Source organism: Salmo salar, chromosome ssa16, assembly GCF_905237065.1.
Source record: "Salmo salar chromosome ssa16, Ssal_v3.1, whole genome shotgun sequence".
Taxonomy (NCBI): Eukaryota; Metazoa; Chordata; class Actinopteri; order Salmoniformes; family Salmonidae; genus Salmo; species Salmo salar.
The window spans coordinates 27,572,538-27,592,299 of NC_059457.1; the positions used below are offsets into that span (position 1 = coordinate 27,572,538).

The window sequence follows — 19,762 nt, forward strand, 5'->3', positions numbered from 1 at the left end:
TGAAGAAGGCAGCTGAGGAACTCAGAGCGATCTCTCCTTCCATCCCATCAGTGTTATACTCCAGTTCTGTTCTCACCTGTGATGTGTGCTGAGAGGATGATGTTACCAATCCCTTTTAATCTGCCTCCTGGCTAAGACACACTAACATGCTGCTTTCAATCATGTAAGGTGGACCTTAATTAAGTGTGCCTGAGTACACAGCACCTTGCCAGGAAGCTTTCTGCAGCCAAGGGCATGGATGAGCCACTGCCATGATCTGTCAGAGCTACTTCCAAATTCCTGTGTTCATTCTGCTCAGCTCGGAAGAGCAAACTCACATTCTAAACTGGTGTAAAATAACAGTCACATTTCTGTGTCACTGCTGTACCATTAAGGAATTTCTCAGTCTGTGGTTGTAGTGATAATGACCAAGCTTTTAACTGCGATCATCCTTGATTAGGCCTAAATAATCTTCAGCTGAGCATAGACACCTTCTCACACACAGCCACCAGACTGCACTTCCCTCTCACTCAGTGTAACCAGTTACTCCACTTAACCCGATAGGCATGCCGTGTAAATGGGGCAGGCCCTATTATTTATATTTGAAGGGATAACCCTGGTCTAGCGAGTAAATCTAGAAGCCACAGGGACCAGACTGCCTTCACTCTTACATCCTGGGTCTCTGGTCACTGTGGTGAGGGCAGACAAAAGCTATGTTGTGAATTGAACTTTTACTTGATTTAGAATTATGTGAAGCATTTTGACCAATAATAATACGTTTGGAGAACTTATAATGTGGAGTAGTCAGATCCCATTAATTTCCCTATATAACATTTCACTTTCACTATGTTCATTGAGCAGAAATGAAATGATCATGTCACATGTTTGTTTATATTGCCTGTATCCTTTGCAGCTCTCCCAGTATATTCGACAACAAGCGTACAGACCCCACAGGGCTGACGGCCCTGCTGCAGTCCACAGACCTGGTGGGTGTGGTACACACTCTGTACTGCATCCTGCTCCACAGCTCTGCCCTGCCTGAGCCGGCTGCCCAGGGCCCACAGGAGCCCTATGCCCCAGGGGTCATCCAGGTGGCCCTAACGGGCCTCCACTTCCTCAACAGCTTCGCCCTGCTCGACCTGTCTGCCTTCCAGGTAACACACACACACACCACTTCATACTGAGGTACAGTACACACACAGAGGGAGACATGCACACATTCTCACACTTGAATCCCTCATCCTGCAGGTCCAGTAGGTGGTGTTAATTACAGTGACTAATTCCAAAGGTTATGCTGCCCGCGGGGCAGGTTTTTCAATACCAGCACATCACATACCATACAGTATATACTGGTCTTGCTGGTTACGCAGGTGTATTATACTGGACACATTCCACAGACAGACATTCCAAATAGGGGGTGCCATGAAAAGATCTTGTCACCAATGTCCTCCCTCACAGTTTTATTGACCAGCACCCTCATAATATAGAGCTGGCTGGCTTCTCTGTGCATCGGCAAGACAGAGCAGCTACGTCTGGTAAGACGAGGGGCTGGGGTGTGTCTATTTGTCAATAACTGCTGGTGCGCGATGTCTAATATTAAAGAAGTCATGATTATCTGTAGACCACACCATCTACCAAGAGAGTTCTCATCTATATTATTCGTAGCCATCTATTTACCACCACAAACCGATGCTGGCACTAAGACCGCACTCAACAAGCTGTATAAGACCATAAGCAAACAAGAAAATACTAATCCAGAAGCGGCACTCCTAGTGGCCGGGGACATTAATGCAGGCAAACTTAAATCCGTTTTACCTCATTTCTACCAGCTTGTGCAACCAGAGGGAAAAAAAACGCTAGACCACCTTTACTCTACACACAAACGCATTCAAAGCTCTCCCTCGCCCTCCATTTCGCAAATCTGACCATAATTCTATCCTCTTGATTCCTGCTTACAAGCAAAAAACAAAGCAGGTAGCTACCGCTTTCAAGGAGCGGGACTAATCCGGACACCTATAAGAAATCCCGAACCATCAAACAGGTAAAGCATCGGTACAGGACTAAGATTGAATCCTACTACATCGGCTCTGACGCTCGTTGGATGTGGCAGAGCTTGAAAACTATTACAGACTACAAAGGGAATCCCAGCCGAGAGCTGTCCAGTGGCACAAGCCTACCAGACGAGCTAAATGCCTTTTTATGCTCGCTTTGAAGCAAGGCAATACTGAAGCATGCATGAGATTAGCTGTTCCGGATGACTGTGTAATCACGCTCGCCGTAGCCCATGTGAGCAAGACCTTTAAACAGGTCAACATTCACAAAGCTGCGGGGCTTGACAGTTTACCAGGACATGTACTCAAAGCATGCACGGACCAACTAGCAAGTGTCTTCACTGACATTTTCAACCTCTCCCTGACCGAGTCTGTAATATCTACATGTTTTGAACAGAACACCACTGTGCCCAAGAAAACGAAGGTAACCTTCCTAAATGATTACTGCCCCGTAGCACTCACGTCAGTAGCCATGAAGTGCTTTGAAAGGCTGGTCATCGCTCACATCAACACCATCATGCCGGAAACCCTAGTCCCACTCCAATTTGCATATGGCCCTAACAGATCCACAGATGACGCAATCGCAATCACACTCCACACTGCCCTTTCCCACCTGGATAAAAGGAACACCTATGTGAGAATGCTGTTCATTGACTACAGCTCAGCGTTCAACACCATGGTGCCCACAAAGCTCATCACTAAGCTAAGGGTCTAAACACCTCCCTCTGCAACTGGATCCTGGACTTCTGACGGGCCGACCCCAAGTGGTAAGGGTAGTCAACAACACATCTGCCACGCTGATCCTCAACACTGGGGCCCCTCAGGGGTGCGTGCTTAGTCCCCTCCTGTACTCGCTGTTCTACCACGACTGCATGGCCAAGCACGACTCCAACACCATCATTAAGTTTGCTGATGACACAACAGTGGTAGGCCTTATCACCGATAACGATGAGACAGCCTATAGGGAGGAGGTCAGAGACCTGGCAGTGTGGTGCCAGGACAACAACCTCTCCCTCAATGTGAGCAAGACAGCGGAGCTGATCGTGGACTATAGGAAAAGGAGGGCCAACCAGGCCCCCATTTAAAATTGAAAGGGCTGTAGTGGAGCGAGTCGAGAGTTTCCACATCACCAACAAACTGTCAGGGTCCACACACACCAAGACACCTTTTTCCCCTCAGGAGACTGAAAAGATTTGGCATGGGTCTCCAGATCCTGAAAGTTCTACAGCTGCACCATCAAGAGCATCCTGACCGGTTGCATCACCGCCTGGTATGGCAACTGCTCCTCATCTGACCGTAAGGTGCTACGGCGGGTAGTGCGTATGGCTTAGTACATCACTGGGGCCAAGCTTCCTGACATCCAGGACCTATATACTAGCCTATGTCAGAGGAAGGCCCAAAAAATTGTCAAAGACTCCAGTCACCCAAGTCATAGAATGTTTTCTCTGCTACCGCAAGCAGCACCGGAGCGCCAAGTCTAGGACCAAAAGACTCCTTAACAGCTTCTATTTGCAAGCCATAAGACTGCTGAACAATTAATCAAATGGCCACCTGGACTATTTGCACCCCCCCACTCGCTGTTTATTATCTATGCATAGTCACTTTACAAATTACCTCGACTAACCTGTACCCCCGCACATTGACTCGGTACCGGTACCCCCTGTATATAGCCTTGTTATTGTTATGTGATTTTCTTGTTACTTTTTGATTATTATAAAAAAAATATGATTTAGTAAATCTTAACTATTTCTTGAACTGCAGTGTTGGTTAAGGGCTTGTAAGTAATCATTTCACGGTAAGGTCTACACCTGTTGTATTCGGCGTGTGTGACAAATGCAACTTGATTTGACATCCCTGTGCACAAGCATCAGGCAACACAAATATCCCTCTTTCCTCTTCCTGGCAGCAACAAGGCCATGTGTAACTGATCGACAGGCAGCAGGGGCCAGGTCTCAGAGCTGCTGCCATTGGACTGGAGTATTTATCCTCAGGATAAAACTGACCTCTCGGACATAAACATGAGTGTCCCCTGACCCAGGGTCAGCTGCTGAGGTTAAATGGAGCACTGTGGGTCAGAAATGCGGATGGACCTGAGTGATTAGTGCTGTAGCCCGAGCCATACATTACCAACTCTGATGAAGAGAGAATGACAGCTTCACTATGCTCAGGCAGCGTATAAACAGAATGGCGTAAGGGAGGAAGTGGGAGAGTTATTAATTATTTTAATACCTGTGGGTAATTAACACAGAGGCCGCTCTCCCTCGGCTCCGCCATGCTCAGGCTATTCAAAACAGCTGGAACTCAAAGCTTTTCAGTGCCAACGTTTTTATGAACATTTTAAATAATGTTTTTTGTGGCCTGTGTTGTAATCACCTTGTGGTTCACATTACCCCACAGTAGTGCCGACTAATAAGCACTACAGTAGATGCTGAGCTGCTCTCTCTTCTCATTGGCCATTTTGCTAGGCCCCAGAATCAACTACCAAATAGGGTGGTTAGAGGGGATTTCAAGCTGAAAAAGACACTGCTGGTGATGAGTTATTTAGCAAATATTTGAGAAGTCTATTTTCAAGTAAATTAATAAGATATATTAGTATTTAATCACCAACCTTTTGGTGCCCATTAAAACAGACAGTATATTCAGCCTTTGCATTCATTCACTAACAAAATATAGGGTTCAGTTTGTCTCGCTGTCCTAAGACTGATGGTTATGGTTAGTTTACAGTTGTGGAGAAATAGAGTTCTATGTCTCCAGTATTGCAGGGTGTTATATTGAGAGTGTAGACAGCAGTAAGGCTCAGGTCTGCTAACAGGAGTGGGCTTCTCAGGTAGGTACTATTTAGGAGACTGTTTACCTCCTCCCCTCCATCAGTCCCAAAACCTCATACATACTCCCCAACCTGATTCCAGTGTGTTTTTTCTCTGCTTACCCTGTGGTGCTCAGTCATGCTGACATGTTTAATAAATACTGTCTGTGGGCCTCTGATAGCATCTCATCTTCTGGGGGATTGGGGTCCCTCTGGTAGGACCCCCTGGTGTTGGGGCTGGGGAGAGACCCCCTAGCAGGAGTCCCTGTACACTGCATCAACCAGTCTGAATCTCTACCCGCTAAAGCACACAAATCCCTCTCCTCTCTTTTAATTTAGCAAATCCAGCCTCACGTGTATTAGCATCATAGTGTTGATTTTTCTACTTTTTAGGACGGTTGTTGTTCGCTATCCAGTTCGATTTAGTGACTGTCTCTAGCTAGCTTTGTGTTTGTGGTTTCTGTGGTGTTTGAATGCTGATGTTTTTTCTGTGCCATCTCAGACTGTTCTAGGTGCTGAGGGGCTGTCCCTTGCTTTCCGCCACATAGTGAGCTCCCTGCTGTGGTACTGCTCTCAGCACTCCTCTGAAGAGCTGCTGCAGGAAGTCATTATCTGTGTGGGCTACTTCACCGTCAACCACCCTGACAACCAGGTAAAGGTCTAACACACACACACTCACACATACTCAAATATGTAATAAAGTCAATGTTGTTGTTTCATGCCTTTTCTTTAGTTATCACCATAAACTGTTGTAATTTGAGACATTCGTAGGGTCTGAAATTATTGACACCCTTGATAAAGATGAGCAATAATGACTAAGTAAATATCATTCAAATCCTGAGCTATATTGTATGCTCTAAAGTGGGGAGATTATTTTATACTAATACAATTGCTCAGAGAAAGATTTTTTTCTCAAAAAGGTAGGGGGGCGAAATTGACACACCTAAATATTATTATATATAAAGTAGTCAAAACTGTAGTATTAAGTCCCATATTCCTAACATGCAATGACAACCTCAAGCTTGTGACTACAAACTTGTTGGATGCATTTGTAGTTCGTTTTGGTTGTTTGAGATTATTTTGTGCCCAATAGAAATTCATGGTAAATAATGTATTGTGTCATTTTAGACATACCCCCAAGAGAGTGTTTGAATTATTTTATACAGTCATTATTTCTCAAGGGTGTCAATCATTTCAGTCCCCACTGTATCTGTTCTGTTTCAGAAATATGAGATGAATGGTATCTGGTTTGGCATTGTGGCCCTATTGCAACAGTCTGTCTATATAATGATACTTCTGTTTCCTTTATATGCTTCTGATAACGTATCATTAGATGAAGAGAGTGTGTAGTTTTTTGTGGTTCATACAAAAGCAACAAGAGCCACCTCTTTAAAGATTCATATGCTGCCACCTCTGTGCTGTTGGGCTGTGGGTTGTCTATTGTCCCTCAGTCAGAGTAGCATGGTCCATTGTTCTGTCCCAGTGGAGCTGCCAGTTCTCTCTAGTGTTGTGTGCTTTACTGTGTTGGCCCAGGCCTAGTGTTAAGGCTACTGGGCCTATGTGGCTGTGAGCAGGATGTGATGGAGCAGACTTGGCTGCTGTGTAATTGGCTGTCATGCATGGTCTGTCTACTGGGCCCCTGAGCAGCTTACAAGTGCTACAGTTGGCCAGGCTTTAGTTAAATGAAGCCTGACCCTCAGTGCCAGCCATCGGGCTTTACCTCAAACCTCTGCCTTTTTAATGTCCTCACAGGCGCGGTCAACCACGCAGCAATTTATAGGCGGATTTCAGATTCTAATTTCCAGGATGTTTTAGTCCTAATTAAAGAATCTGCCTCCATTTTATGGCAGTTCAGCTCTCCTCCGCTGCTCCTATCCAATTTAATTATTTTGATGTACGTAATTAGCATTTGTTGGCCTGATTTGCATATTATATTGGATAATTGAATGAGGACCGATGATTGAATTAGGGGGGGGGGGGTGACAGATGATTGGGCTTTGTACTTGCCCAGCAAAGTTAACCTAACAGTCTGCCTGGGAGTAACAGACCTTTGCATATTCATTTATGACCAGCGCACTTTGCTAATTTGAAATGCCCTAATGCAAAGTCTTCAACCTGCGACTTCCAATCAGGGCACAAGCTGCTGACAATTTAGTAAATATTATATGTTGCCTTTGTCTATCTGCTCCAATGTCATCCCAGAGAGGGTAAAATCAGCGTTTAGGACTTGTTCCTTTTATTGTTTATTTGATAGGTGTGACAACCCTTTGAGAAAATGTGAGGAAACGTAAAGAGCGATCCTTAGCAACCTCCGTGGACTGATCCTAGCCAGTGGCACGGTTCCTGGAATTTGTCCATGTGATCTGGGCCCTGAAAAGAGCAGGATGGATGGAGTAGAGGGGAATATTTGGAGTAGCTTTAGCTTTTCTCAGACTAATGTAAGCATTGGCAGAGCACAAAAGCAGGCCCGCCCGTGCGGTCACGCAGACTGCTGATTCACTGTCGGCAGGCAGGCACACCAGCCTTTGTTTATATGTGTTGCGCTAGAAATAACGCTGCTCATAAAACGTAGAACTTTGAAGACGGTCTTTGTAGATATATATTCTCCCTGCTCTGAGGGTATGAATAACTCAGCCTGTCACATAGAAAGCCATTGGGAGAGTGACATATGTAGCCTTGTGTGTGTTTAAGTGTTTCGGCTCACAGGGCCATGTGGCCATATGTTTTCATTGTCTTTTGGGAGAACCCATAGAGACAGTCACACTAAAAAGGGGCTAAATGGAACTTGTTTTGTAACTGCCATGTTCCTTGTCTCATGAGGGGATAAGTACCGGTAAGCTCCCGCGTCTTTTTCTTCCCAACCTCCCAGTGATTCATTTGTGAGTCATTCATGGTGATGATCTCTAGGTTCTTTAAAATGTAGGAACAGTAAATGCTAGCGATGTTGACACGTTAACCCAGACCCCTGGCTTTGCTTGCTTTCCATTTCATGACCAGTTCCAGACTATGGAAAGTTTTCAGTAGCTTAATGCAATTTCCCAAATTGACTTAAATTGACATTAATTCATCCCGACACTTGCAATGCATTTACTACTCGGATGCAATATTTCAGTTCACTATGAAGTCTACTGTAAAATAGAAAACTATCTGCTTGTGAACTGCAGTAGGCCCCTTCCCAGACTGACATCCCACACATCAGTGTTATCTGCAGCCAGATGAGCCCCAGTCCTTCCGATTCTATATGAGGGTGTTTCCTCTGCCCTGCAGACTCCAGCTCACAGCTCTGGGCCTGTAATCCCTGATCAACTCCCCATTACTGCCAACACAACCCTAACCCTTCACGCCTTCATGGGGAGCCATCCCAGTGCTGGGGAATGCACTCTATGTCTCCTACTATACACCAGAGTAAACACACACCGACTCAGACTGGTGACTGGCAGGTAAGGGCTGATTGTTAGCTCTGTAGATGATTTACACACTCCATATTGGGAGGGCCCAGGTCCAACTAACTTCAGTGTAGTTAAGGGGACATTTTCCCCATAAACCTTCCATATCTTTTTAAAGAGGTTGTATTTGCAGAATGACTCATTTTGATTGTGGCTCTTGGCAGTTTCAGAACGGCATCATCTGCTGTAAGATCTAGAGTAAGTTGACAAGGTTATTAGGCAGATAAATCTAGAATAATTAAAAGTTATTTGGCAAACACCGTGTTTTATGTGGTTTATAGGAGATGAATACCCTTGGCCTGTCTCTTAAAAGCCATGGTGGGATCTTCTCTTCTTGTCCAGGGGATATCTTAAGTCAATGTCCAAGTCGACATCTGATTGTCAGTTGACAATTTACATCGTCTCATTTAGGTGGTAGCTAGTTGTTAAGAGGCCCATTCAGCAGTAGCTTGTCTTCCTGAAAAAAACTCTGTCCTCTAATATCATCTGCCCCTCTCTCTTATCACTAGGGCCGTTCCTTCACTAGGGTAACTCCAGTGTGTAGAGGGAGGCTTGGCAGAGGGTCTGACTTGTGTTGTGGGCAAGAGCTTCAGGTTTGTGGCCCTATTTTGAAGGCTGACATGGTTCCTCTGAGCGGAGGTGTCTGGGTCTGTCTAGACAGCATGCAGAACAGAGAGTACTCCACTGTCCACTCATCCACGATAGTCTCCCTATGTGTGGAGGAATCTCAAATTTAAAATGTTTAATGTGCTGGAATTACAGTACAGGTTCACTCTGACTCTTAGAAGTTGTCAAATCTAGCTAGCTAACTAACCTTGGTTATTGCATGAGAGTTTTATTTTTGGTAACACTTTATTTGGATAGTCCATACCGCCTGGTTTCCGCTTCAACTTGGGCTTTCCCAAGGTTTTGTTTGCGTTTCGGAACATTAACTTTACACACTCTCTGTTGTCAGTGGACAGCAAAGTGGTTATGTAATGGCGAGTCATAAAAGAGCAGGCCTGTTTGAAAAGGCAGATCTCTGTAGTTAAGACAGACCAGAACCACCAGGCACTCGAGCTTTACGGGTCTGTGTTAAACTGCGGCTTGATTCATGGCTTCAGACAGACGCTTACTGGACCTTCTTTTATGATGTCAGGGTTTGAATAGATACTTCCAGTGGACAGGAACACTGTGTGGGGCACTGTTATTGCTCTTCACCTGGGGTGATGCCTACAGAGTCCTGGAAAGTTGCCTGTAGACTTGGTTTCTGTAGGACTAGGTAACCTCTGGTCTGTGGCTGCCAGCTGGCCTTGTTTTACAGTGCCTTCAGAAAGTATTCACACCCCTTGACTTTTTCCACATTTTGTTTTTACAGCCTGAATTTGAAATTGATTCAATTGAGATTGTCACTGTCAATTATGTTTTTAGACATTTTTACAATTTAATTAACAGTTAAGTTAGTATTCATCCCCTTTGTTATGGCAAGCCTAAATAAGTTCAGGAGGAAAAATGTGCTTAACAAGTCACCTAATAATGTGAATGAACTCAATAATCGTGTTTAACATGATTTTTTGAATTACTACCTCATCTCTGTACCCCACACATACAATTCTATGTAAGGTCCCTCAGTCCCGCAGTAAATTTCAAGCACATTCAACCACAAAGACCAGGGAGGTTTTCCAATGCCTCGCAAAGAAGGGCACCTTTTTGGTAGATGCGTAAAAAAATCTATAAACAAACATTGAATATCCCTTTGAGCATGGCGACGGTATTAATTAAGAGGGTACAGAATAAAAATATTCCAAAACATCCTGTTTGCAATAAGGCACTGATGTCAAACTGTAAAAATGTGGCAAATAAATGTACTTTATGTCCTGAATACAAAGTGTTGTGCTTGGGGTAAATGCAACACATCACTGAGTACCAATCTTCATATTTTCAAGCATGGTAGTGGCCGCATCATGTTATGGGTATGCTTGTCATCGGTAAGGACTATGGAGTTTTTTTAGAATAAAAATAAATGGAATAGAGCTAAGCACAGGCAAACTCCTAGAGGAAAGCCTGGCTCAGTCTGCTTTCCAACAGACACTTGGAGACAAATTCACCTTTCAGCAGGACAACAACCTAAAACACAAGGCCAAATATACACTGGAGTTGCTTACCAAGACAACATTGAATGTTCATGAGTGGCCTAGTTACAGTTTTACTTAAATCAACTTGAAGATCTATGGCAAGACTTCAAAATGGATGTCTAGCAATAATCAACAACCAACTTGACAGAGCTTGAAGAATTTAAAGAATAATGTACAAATATTGTACAATCCAGGTGTGCAAAGCGCTTTAGAGACGTACCCAGAAAGACACAGCTGTAATCACTGCCAAAGGTGATTCTAACATGTATTGACTAAAGGGTGTGATTACTGATGTGACTGAGATATTTCTGTATTTTATTTTCAATAAATGTGAAAACGTTTCCTAAAACAAAGTTTTCACTTTGTCATTATGGGCTATTGTTTGTAGATAGGTGAGAATCTCATAATCAAATGTATGACCTTCTTCTCTGGCCGTTCCTCCTCCGGCAGTGTTGCAACGGAAATATTGATTCGGTGATCTAGGATCTTGCAAAGTCCTGCAACTAGCTCCTAAAATGAAAATAAGCAGCTCCATTTTGAAAACAATCAGATCTTCCCCTTTTTTCCTTCTGTACAGTGGAGTTAACGTTTGATTCTTGCATTACATGACAAAGTGAAAATACAGGGTATTTAGGTATCCTCCTAGTGAACCTGCATGTTTGTGAGTTCATCTTTGTTTACCTCATTGAGAATTAGCTTTAGTTGCGTGCCAGTGGAGACTTACTCCCCTAAAAAGCCTCTTGTTTTAGCTGGTCAGTAAAGAATCTTTACAGACATTAATAGGAAGAGGCATCGCCTGTGGCCCTTTGAACACTGCTATAGAACAGAGCTTTGAGGAGCTTCACCTTGAAATTATAAAAGCAGTGAATTATCGCTTTGTTTATCCTACCCTTAAACCTTAAAGTGCATTATCAAAGAGAGAATGCATTGGAAGAGTATTGTTAAGTGTATTCTCCAAATCTTGTAAATCCTCTGAATTTATGTCACTGTGGCCAGGGGACCTCACCCTGCCCTTCTGGTTCCTATTTCAGCTGAGCCCCAGCCTGGGTCTCTGTACCTGTAAAGCAGTGGGGTGTTTTTCCAGACAGGATTTACTGTGGTGACCCCCCCCCAGTTTTCAGAGAAGTGCTGATGGCCTTCCCAGGCTCTGGGGAGATGCCCTGAGCATTAGGCCAGGACCCCTTCCTTTGGACCAGTTCCCGCTCTAATCAAACTAGGCTGGACGTGATTTGGTTTTAATATTGGTGGGCCGGATGTAATTGTGTGATTGATGGCCGCTGGTAAAGGGGAGCAGGATGTCAGCCGGGTGAGAACTCCGTTAATGGTATTGCTCATTTCTTAGTGGTGGTGGCAAGGCTACAGTGGAGGTCTGTTCACCCTCCCCCCCCCACCCCTATGCAGTGCATGCCCTCTCAACCTAAGCTGCACAGTGCACATCCACAAGGATATGGTCTGGTGTTGCCTTCAATATCTCAATGACACTCACACAGTTGGAGATAACTGTTACCGGGTAAAACATAAAAGCCTATATCTTTTGATAATGAAGTCAAGATATTTCTCATTACTATTTCTTGTTGCCCCCATTTCACAACAGCTTGGAAATTACCTGCAGTACAAAGGAAGAGCAAAACATCCCATCATTGTGTTTTATAACCTGTAATTGTGTGGTGGGATGCTGTGCCCTCCAGTTCTCCTCCTAATGGGTGTTTGTGTGTTGTTTTAGTGGCAGATTTACGGGTGGGAGGGGTGCAGGGCAGTGATTTACGGGTGGCACTGGCTGACTGGCCCTGCTCTGTGTGTTCCAGGTGATAGTGCAGTCTGGCCGCCAGCCCAGTGTGCTGCAGAAACTGTGTCAGCTGCCCTTCCAGTACTTCAGCCACCCGCGCCTCATCAAAGTGCTCTTCCCCACACTCATCTCAGCCTGCTTCAACAATCCCCAGAACAAGGTTATCCTGCAACAGGAGATGAGCTGTGTGCTACTGGCCACCTTCATACAGGTAACACACACACTGATGTTTTGGCGACGCTTTCATTTTCGGAATGCTATGAGACTTGACATTAAGCTCAGGTGTATCCTGTTTCCATTCTTCATCCTTGATGTTTCTACAACTTGATTGGAGTCCACCTATGGTACATTCAATTGATTGGACATGATTTGGAAAGGCACACACCTGTCTATATAAGGTCCCACAGTTGACAGTGCATGTCACAGCAATAACCAAGCCATGAGGTCGAAGGAATTATCCGTAGAGCTCCGAGACAGGATTGCGTTGAGGCACAGATCTGGGGAAGGGTACCAAAACATTTCTGCAGCATTTAAGGTCCCCAAGAACACAGTAGCCGCCATCATTCTTAAATGGAATAAGTTTGGAACCACCAAGACTCTTCCTAGAGCTGGCCGCCCGTCCAAACTGAGCAATCGGGGGAGAAGGGCCTTGGTCAGGGAGGTGACCAAGAACCCGATGGCCACTCTGACAGAAACTTCCAGAAGGACAACATTCTCTGCAGCACTCCACCAATCAGGCCTTTATGGTAGTGGCCAAACTGAAGCCACTCCTCAGTAAAAGGCACATGACAGACCGCTTGGAATTTGCCAAAAGACACCTAAAGGACTCAAACGATGAAAAACAAGATTCTCTGGTCTGATGAAACCAAGATTGAACTGAATGCCAAGCGTCACGTCTTGAGGAAACCTGGCACCATCCCTACGGTGAAGCATGGTGGTGGCAGCATCATGCTGTGGGGATGTTTTTCAGTGGCAGGAACTAGGAGACTAGTCTGGATCGAGGGAAAAATGAATGGAGCAAAGTACAGAGAGATCCATGATGAAAACCTGCTCCAGAGCGCTCAGGATCTCAGACTGGAGCGAAGGTTCACAATCCAACAGGACAACAACCCTAAGCACACAGCCAAGACCACACAGAACTGGCTTCGGGACAAGTTTATGAATGTCCTTGAGTGGCCCTACCAGAGCCCAGACTTGAACCTGATCTAACATCTCTGGAGAGACCTGGAAATAGCTGTGCAGTTACGCTCCCCATTCAACCTGACAGAGATTGAGAGGATCTGCAGAGAAGAATGGGAGAAAATACCCAAATACAGGTGTGCCAAGCTTGTAGAGTCATACCCAAGAAGACTGGAGGCTGTAATCGGTGGCAAAGTTGATTCAACAAAGTACTGAGTACTCCGAATACTTATGTCAATGTGATATTTAAGATATTTCTTTTTTATACATTTTTGCTTTGTCCTTATGGGGTATTATGTGTATATTGATGAGGGGGAAAAAACAATTTCATCCATTTTAGAATAAGGCTGTAATGTAACTAAATGTGGAAAAGTCAAAGGGTCTGAACACTTTCCAAAAGCACTGTATACAGAGTATACAAAACATTAAGAACACCTACTCTTTCCATGACATTGACTGACTAGGTGAAAGCTATGATCCCTTATTGATGTCAAGCGTTGGAGTCAACATGGGTCATCCCTGTGGAATGCTTTCGACACCTTGTAGAGTCCATTCCCCGACGTATTGAGGCTGTTTTGAGGGAAAAGGGTGGGGGGAGTTCAACTCAATATTAGGAAGGTGTTCTTAATGTTTGGTATACTCTGTGTTTATTTACACACTGAGGTTGGAATAATACTGTGAAAATTATGGTAATTCCCTTTTACTGCAAGGGCTGCTTGAAAAGACTGCCTGAAATTTCTGCCTGTTTTGGTGGGATGGAATTTTGGCCTGCCTGGTGACATCCCCAGGTGGTAAATTAGTCAATAGACCAATAAGAAAGAGTTCCAAATCTCTCAGCCAATAAAAGCTAGTTTTCCGTTTTCCCAACCCCATTCAGGCTTCTTCCAGACAGTCCTAGCAAAATCCTTGTATGAGAAATTGCTCTTTAACTTAGAAGCTCTTTTAGTTACTTATTAATCTTGTTTTAATTGAAAACAGTCACAGTAAGGTACTTAATTGTTACCCAGAAATGATTTGATATTGATATCAAAGCGGCTGCATTGGACCTTTTTTAATGTGTCTGTCTCCTGGTGGATATTTAGCACCTACATGGCTTCCTCAGTGGATTTACCTGCCAGTGGTTTAGCCTCCAGTAAACATGCTGTCTCCTTCATCTTCTCTGACAACATCGCCTCTCACCGCCCAGCTACCACCATTATTTACATTAAGATTAGCTCGCACAATAGAGGGACAGGCTATTGTAATTTCAGCTAAACAGTGGGAAGATCTGACTTCCCTGTCATTATTTATTATAGAATTAACCTGAGATGAAGCAAAAACTTGTTTTGCTAGTACTTTTGCTATTTTAGTAGTATTAAAGGGATAGTTCACCCAAATTACAAATGGACATATTGGTTTACTTAACCTATAAACAGTCTATGGACAGTATGTCCGCAATCGTGCTTTGGTTTAGTTTCCCTGGCGTTGTTTCTAAATGCTAACTTCTTAGCATTTCTGGCACACATCCCATTCAAGTCGTGGGCCTGATATTGGCATTTTTTGCACATCATGTTCAAATCATTCAAAAGTACAGTGCCTACAATTGATTGTGAAATTCACCAAAGTCACTTATGGATGATTTGAACATGAACAAAAATGCTACACTGAACAAAAATATGAATGCAACAATTTCAAAGATTTTGCTGAGTTACTGTTCATATAAGGAAATCAGTCAGTTGAAATAAATTAATGCCCTAATCTATGGATTTCACATGCCTGGGAAAACAGATATGCATCTGTTGGTGACAGATACCTTGAAAAAAAGGTAGGGATGTGGATCAGAACACCAGTCAGTATCTGGTGTAACCACTATTTGCCTCATGCAGCGCGACACATCTCCTTTGCATAGAGTTAATCAGGCTGTTGATTGTGGCCTGTGGAATGTTGTCCCACTCCTCTTCGATGCCTGTGCGAATTTACACTCATACTCATTGATCCAGAGCATCCCAAACATGCTCATTGGGTGACATGTCTGGTGAGTATGCAGTCCATGGAAGAACTGGGAAATGTTCAGTTTCCAGGAATTGTGTACAGATCCTTGCGACATGGGGCTGTGCATTATCATGCTAAAACAAGAGGAGATGGCGGCGGATGAATGGCATGACAATGGGCCTCAGGATCTCATCACGGTACCTCTGTGCATTCAAATTGCCATCGATAAAATTAATTTGTGTTAGTTGTCCGTAGCTTATGCCTGCCCATACCATAACCCCACCGCCACCATGGGGCACTCTGTTCACAACTCTGTTGACATCAGCAAACCACTCACTCACATGACGCCATACATGCAATCTGCCCAGTTACAACGCCGAACTGCAGTCAGTTCAAGACCCTGGTGAGGATGACGAGCATGCAGATGAGCTTCCCTGAAACGGTTTCTGACAGTTTGTGCAGAAATTATTCAGTTGTGCAAACCCACAGTTCCATCTGCTGTCTGGGTGGCTGGTTTCAGACGATCCCATAGGTGACGGAGCTGGATGTTGAAGTCCTGGGCTGGCGTGGTTACACGTAGTCTGCAGTTGTGAGGCCAGTTGGACATACTGCCAAATTCTCTAAAACAATGTTGGAGGCGGCGTATGGTAGAGAAATTAACATTCAATTATCTGGCAACAGCGCTGGTGGACATTCCTGTAGTCAGCATGCCAATTGCACACTCCCTCAAAACTTGAGAGATCTGTGGCATTGTTTTGTGTAACAAAACTGCATATTAGAGTGCTCTTTTATTGTCCCCAGCACAAGGTGCACCTGTGTAATGATCATGCTGTTTAATCAGCTTCTTGATATGCCACACCTGTCAGGTGGTTGGATTATCTTGGCAGAGGAGAAATGCTCACTAACAAGGATGTAAATACATTTTTGCTCTTAAAAAAAACAACAAATATTAAGCTTTTTGTGCAGGTAAAATATTTCTGGGATCTTTTATTTCAGCTAAAGAAAGATGGGACCAACACTTTACATGTTGCGTTTATATTTTTGTTCAGTATAATATCGGTTCCATGAATTGAATAGGATTTGTGCCACAAATGCTAAAACGTTAGCATTAGGAAACAGTACCAGCTACTGCTAGGGAAACTAAACCAAAGCGTGGATTGCTATCATACCTTGTACATAGATGGACTGCTTACAGAGTAAGGAAACCAATGTCATTTTATAGTTTGAGTGAACTATCCCTTTAAGGATATGGTTCATATTGAAATGATGAGTATAGTGTGACATCTTTATAAGCTTTAATGTGTGTGTTAATCAGAACAGGGAGACATGCAGGGACTGCAAACAGAATGTATGAGTATGTAAAATACACTGAGTTCTTTCGGATGTTAAAAACACACCGTTGTCAGGATCAAATCCGGCATCATGAAATCATTGCAAAATGAATGCGAAAGTTTATGTTTAAGGTAAAGTTATCTGTTCGTACCTTTTTTAGTTTGTTTAGCTTCAAGCATGATGAGTTATGGTTTGCTTAGATATGGTGGATAAAATGTTCAATTTCTTCACAGCTGGTGAACAATGGTGTCTGGCATCTCCCCTACTCCTGTCTTAATACTGTGGATCACTCTGACATATTCCTCTTTTATTTCCTCCAGGATGGTGCCTCAAGTGAGAACCATCCAGACAACAGAATGCAACAAGGAGGTAGGTATTCTTCAATGCCATTTTTCACTTTAAAAAAAATAAAAATAGTTTTGCATTAAAAGGTATTAATGCATTCACCAATTATTTAAAACAAAAGGTGACAGTACAGTATTTTCAATTGAAAAATATGAATATACATAAATTGTTTTGGTCAATTGACAATTGTAATTCTTAAATATTATTGTATAATCCTGAGGCATCTTGCTCAGACAAAAAAAAAAAATCTTATGGTTTGTCACCATGCAGACAGAGTCTCTCAGCCACTGGATTACTGTGAGCTGTCCAACCGCTTTCCCAGAGACCAATGGGACTCAGCACTGCAGTTCTTCCTCAAGAAGCAGGAGGACTAATTCAGAATTGCATGCTGACCTCAAACACGCACATACACATGAAAAACACTACAAAGTAGAAACCGACACTTCACCCTCCATTCTACACTACATACTTTCCCATTTAGATTTGAAGTCTGCATATGGGCTTATTCTTTAAAAATGCAGTTCTTAGCCTTCCCAAAACTCTTGAAATCCTAGAAGACAAGGGGTAAATCCTAACTTGAGATGCACATGTATAACTAAAATGTTTGTGTAAGTCATCCATCGATGTCCATGGGCGATTTGCACGAAAGTTTGAGTTGGAAGTGAGTATCTTGTGTATTTTTCCGTGAGTCACGCACAATAATTCTGTTCCTTGTCCAACCAAGTCATTTGTTTTCGTGTTGTGTTTCTATTGTGGATAGAATGACAACGTAGCAGAAGAGAGCAGAGATAATCAAAAGCACTCTCATAATGGTTAGATTACATAACATGTTAATCAATAATACTGTGTACTTCCTTTTAATTCCTTTAATATTTTCATATACAGTTAAGATGTGAATGACCTGATCAGAATGTTTTTCTCCCTGTAGTTATTTTACAGGCGTTGGGCAGTTTTGTACTTCAATATGTAAGTTACATAGCCGATATGTGTTTATTCTGTACATTTAAATTTGCTCTAGTAGGAGCTGTCCTGATTTCAAGTACAAATGTTTCCCTTGTTCTTGCCTTTATGCTGTGAAGAACTTACAAAATATAATTGATTTAGTAAATTACATTTTTATCCCATTAATAAATTATTTATTATTATGCATCATTCATTGTCCTCCAGTTATTTGTATCTAGACTGTGCAGCTCACTCATTCAAGTCTTAGTGATTTCCCCTATGTCTACTGATCGTCAAGTGACAATTAGTGAGAAGTACTGACTGTAGCCTCTCTGCCTGTGTAATTTTGTGCCTGTACAGCATTGTAACATTTGTAATAGTGATTAATATCCCAGGTGGTGTGAGGAGCTGGGTTAAAACAAAATGGCTGGTCCTTCTCTATACCAGACTCAGTTCTGCAGGCCCAGTCAATCCTCTGCTCTTGCCTGGAGCAGCCCAATCAAACCCAACAGTTAATTCAGAGCGCCCAGCATGGAGACATACAAGTGGATATTTTTTGAAAGAGAACTCCTAGAAATTAATGCAGTATTGAATAATTATTTTCAGTACGTAAACCTATACAGGGCTGGGTATATTCTCACAAATCTTGGCAAGTGTCTCTTCAACTTTAATATCAACCGAAGAGGTCTCTCATATTAAGGGATAGTAAATGCATAAGACTCAAAAACATTTCACATGCAGCATACTGCAGCTCTACAATGGGCCTGCCGCTTGAAAAGTAGCCTAGGTCTATTATTTCCCAGAAATAGTGTAGCCTACCCCTACCCCAAACTGTGGAGTAGCCTAATTATTTATACATCTTATATGCTTTAAGGTCAGGTTTATGACAGCTGATTACGTTAATATGGGAAATGTGTCCATTAGATTCCTATCATTTGTTATCGGTTAGGTGAAATCCTGAAATGACGTAGGAGGAAATTACAGCATCTATTTTCATTCTGCCGCTCGGAGCGCAACGAATGCTGCTGTTTGGACTAATGATATCTATCACATACAGTTAGATGGCTGATTGTCAACTGTAGATTTCCATACTATATAATTATCTGATCAAATGGAAATTAGATAAAACTGTTAAACCGCGATCTGACGTGCCAAAAGCCATATAGGCATTACGCACTTTATTTATTTGCCAGTTGTCTTGCAACCCCCCCTCTTAAATGGCTTTATGGACCAATTAATGAGTTGTGTAAATGACAGAAATATGCAACAATACAACTAACTACATAGCCTATCTAGGCCTATGGATAATGGATAAAACAATTCCAAAATTTGAGGTCTATGGATGCTGTTATTTTCTGTGCGACTTTGAAAGTAAACTTTTATTCTAGACATCGCCTTCCTTATATGCAAAACATTTATCAAGTGAATATGAATGTGTATATAGTATGTTTAAGGGGGAAATAATTTGTATCTCAAATCTATGCTTTGTTTCTAAAATGCCTTTTAACCACGATTATGAAATATTTCCAGAGGAAAGATTAGGTAGGGTATAGGGCAGAATTTGTTGGTCAGTAGGCTACTGTTGCATAGCTACAATTATTGACATAAAAGACTATGCATGGCAGGATAGGCCTAATGGCTTTTTGATTTGATGCCAGAAGTCACATATAGAGACCTAGCTAGGACTACTATGTACTGTGCTGAAAGACTGATCATGTTTCCGATCGTGATTAAGAGGTTAAAATGCTGTTGAGTCCTCTGATCAGAAAGTTCATTCTCAACAACAAATTGTTGAGGTCTAGTATGTCGTC

At 42.9% G+C, this 19,762-nt stretch overlaps 1 protein-coding gene across 5 annotated transcripts in view; it reads left to right on the forward strand.

Annotated features, from left to right (window-relative positions):
• Positions 1 to 18,161, forward strand: part of LOC106573497 (S phase cyclin A-associated protein in the endoplasmic reticulum) — a 91,509-nt gene extending 73,348 nt beyond the window's left edge. For all 5 annotated transcript variants that reach the window (XM_014148591.2, XM_014148592.2, XM_014148594.2 and 2 more), the window contains 5 exons: positions 893 to 1,133; positions 5,339 to 5,488; positions 12,202 to 12,393; positions 16,985 to 17,033; positions 17,280 to 18,161. In XM_014148591.2, the coding sequence (XP_014004066.2) occupies positions 893 to 1,133; positions 5,339 to 5,488; positions 12,202 to 12,393; positions 16,985 to 17,033; positions 17,280 to 17,383 (736 nt within the window). In that variant the 3' untranslated portion in view covers positions 17,384 to 18,161. The remainder of the gene's footprint in view (positions 1 to 892; positions 1,134 to 5,338; positions 5,489 to 12,201; positions 12,394 to 16,984; positions 17,034 to 17,279) is intronic.
• The last annotated feature ends 1,601 nt before the right edge of the window (positions 18,162 to 19,762 follow it).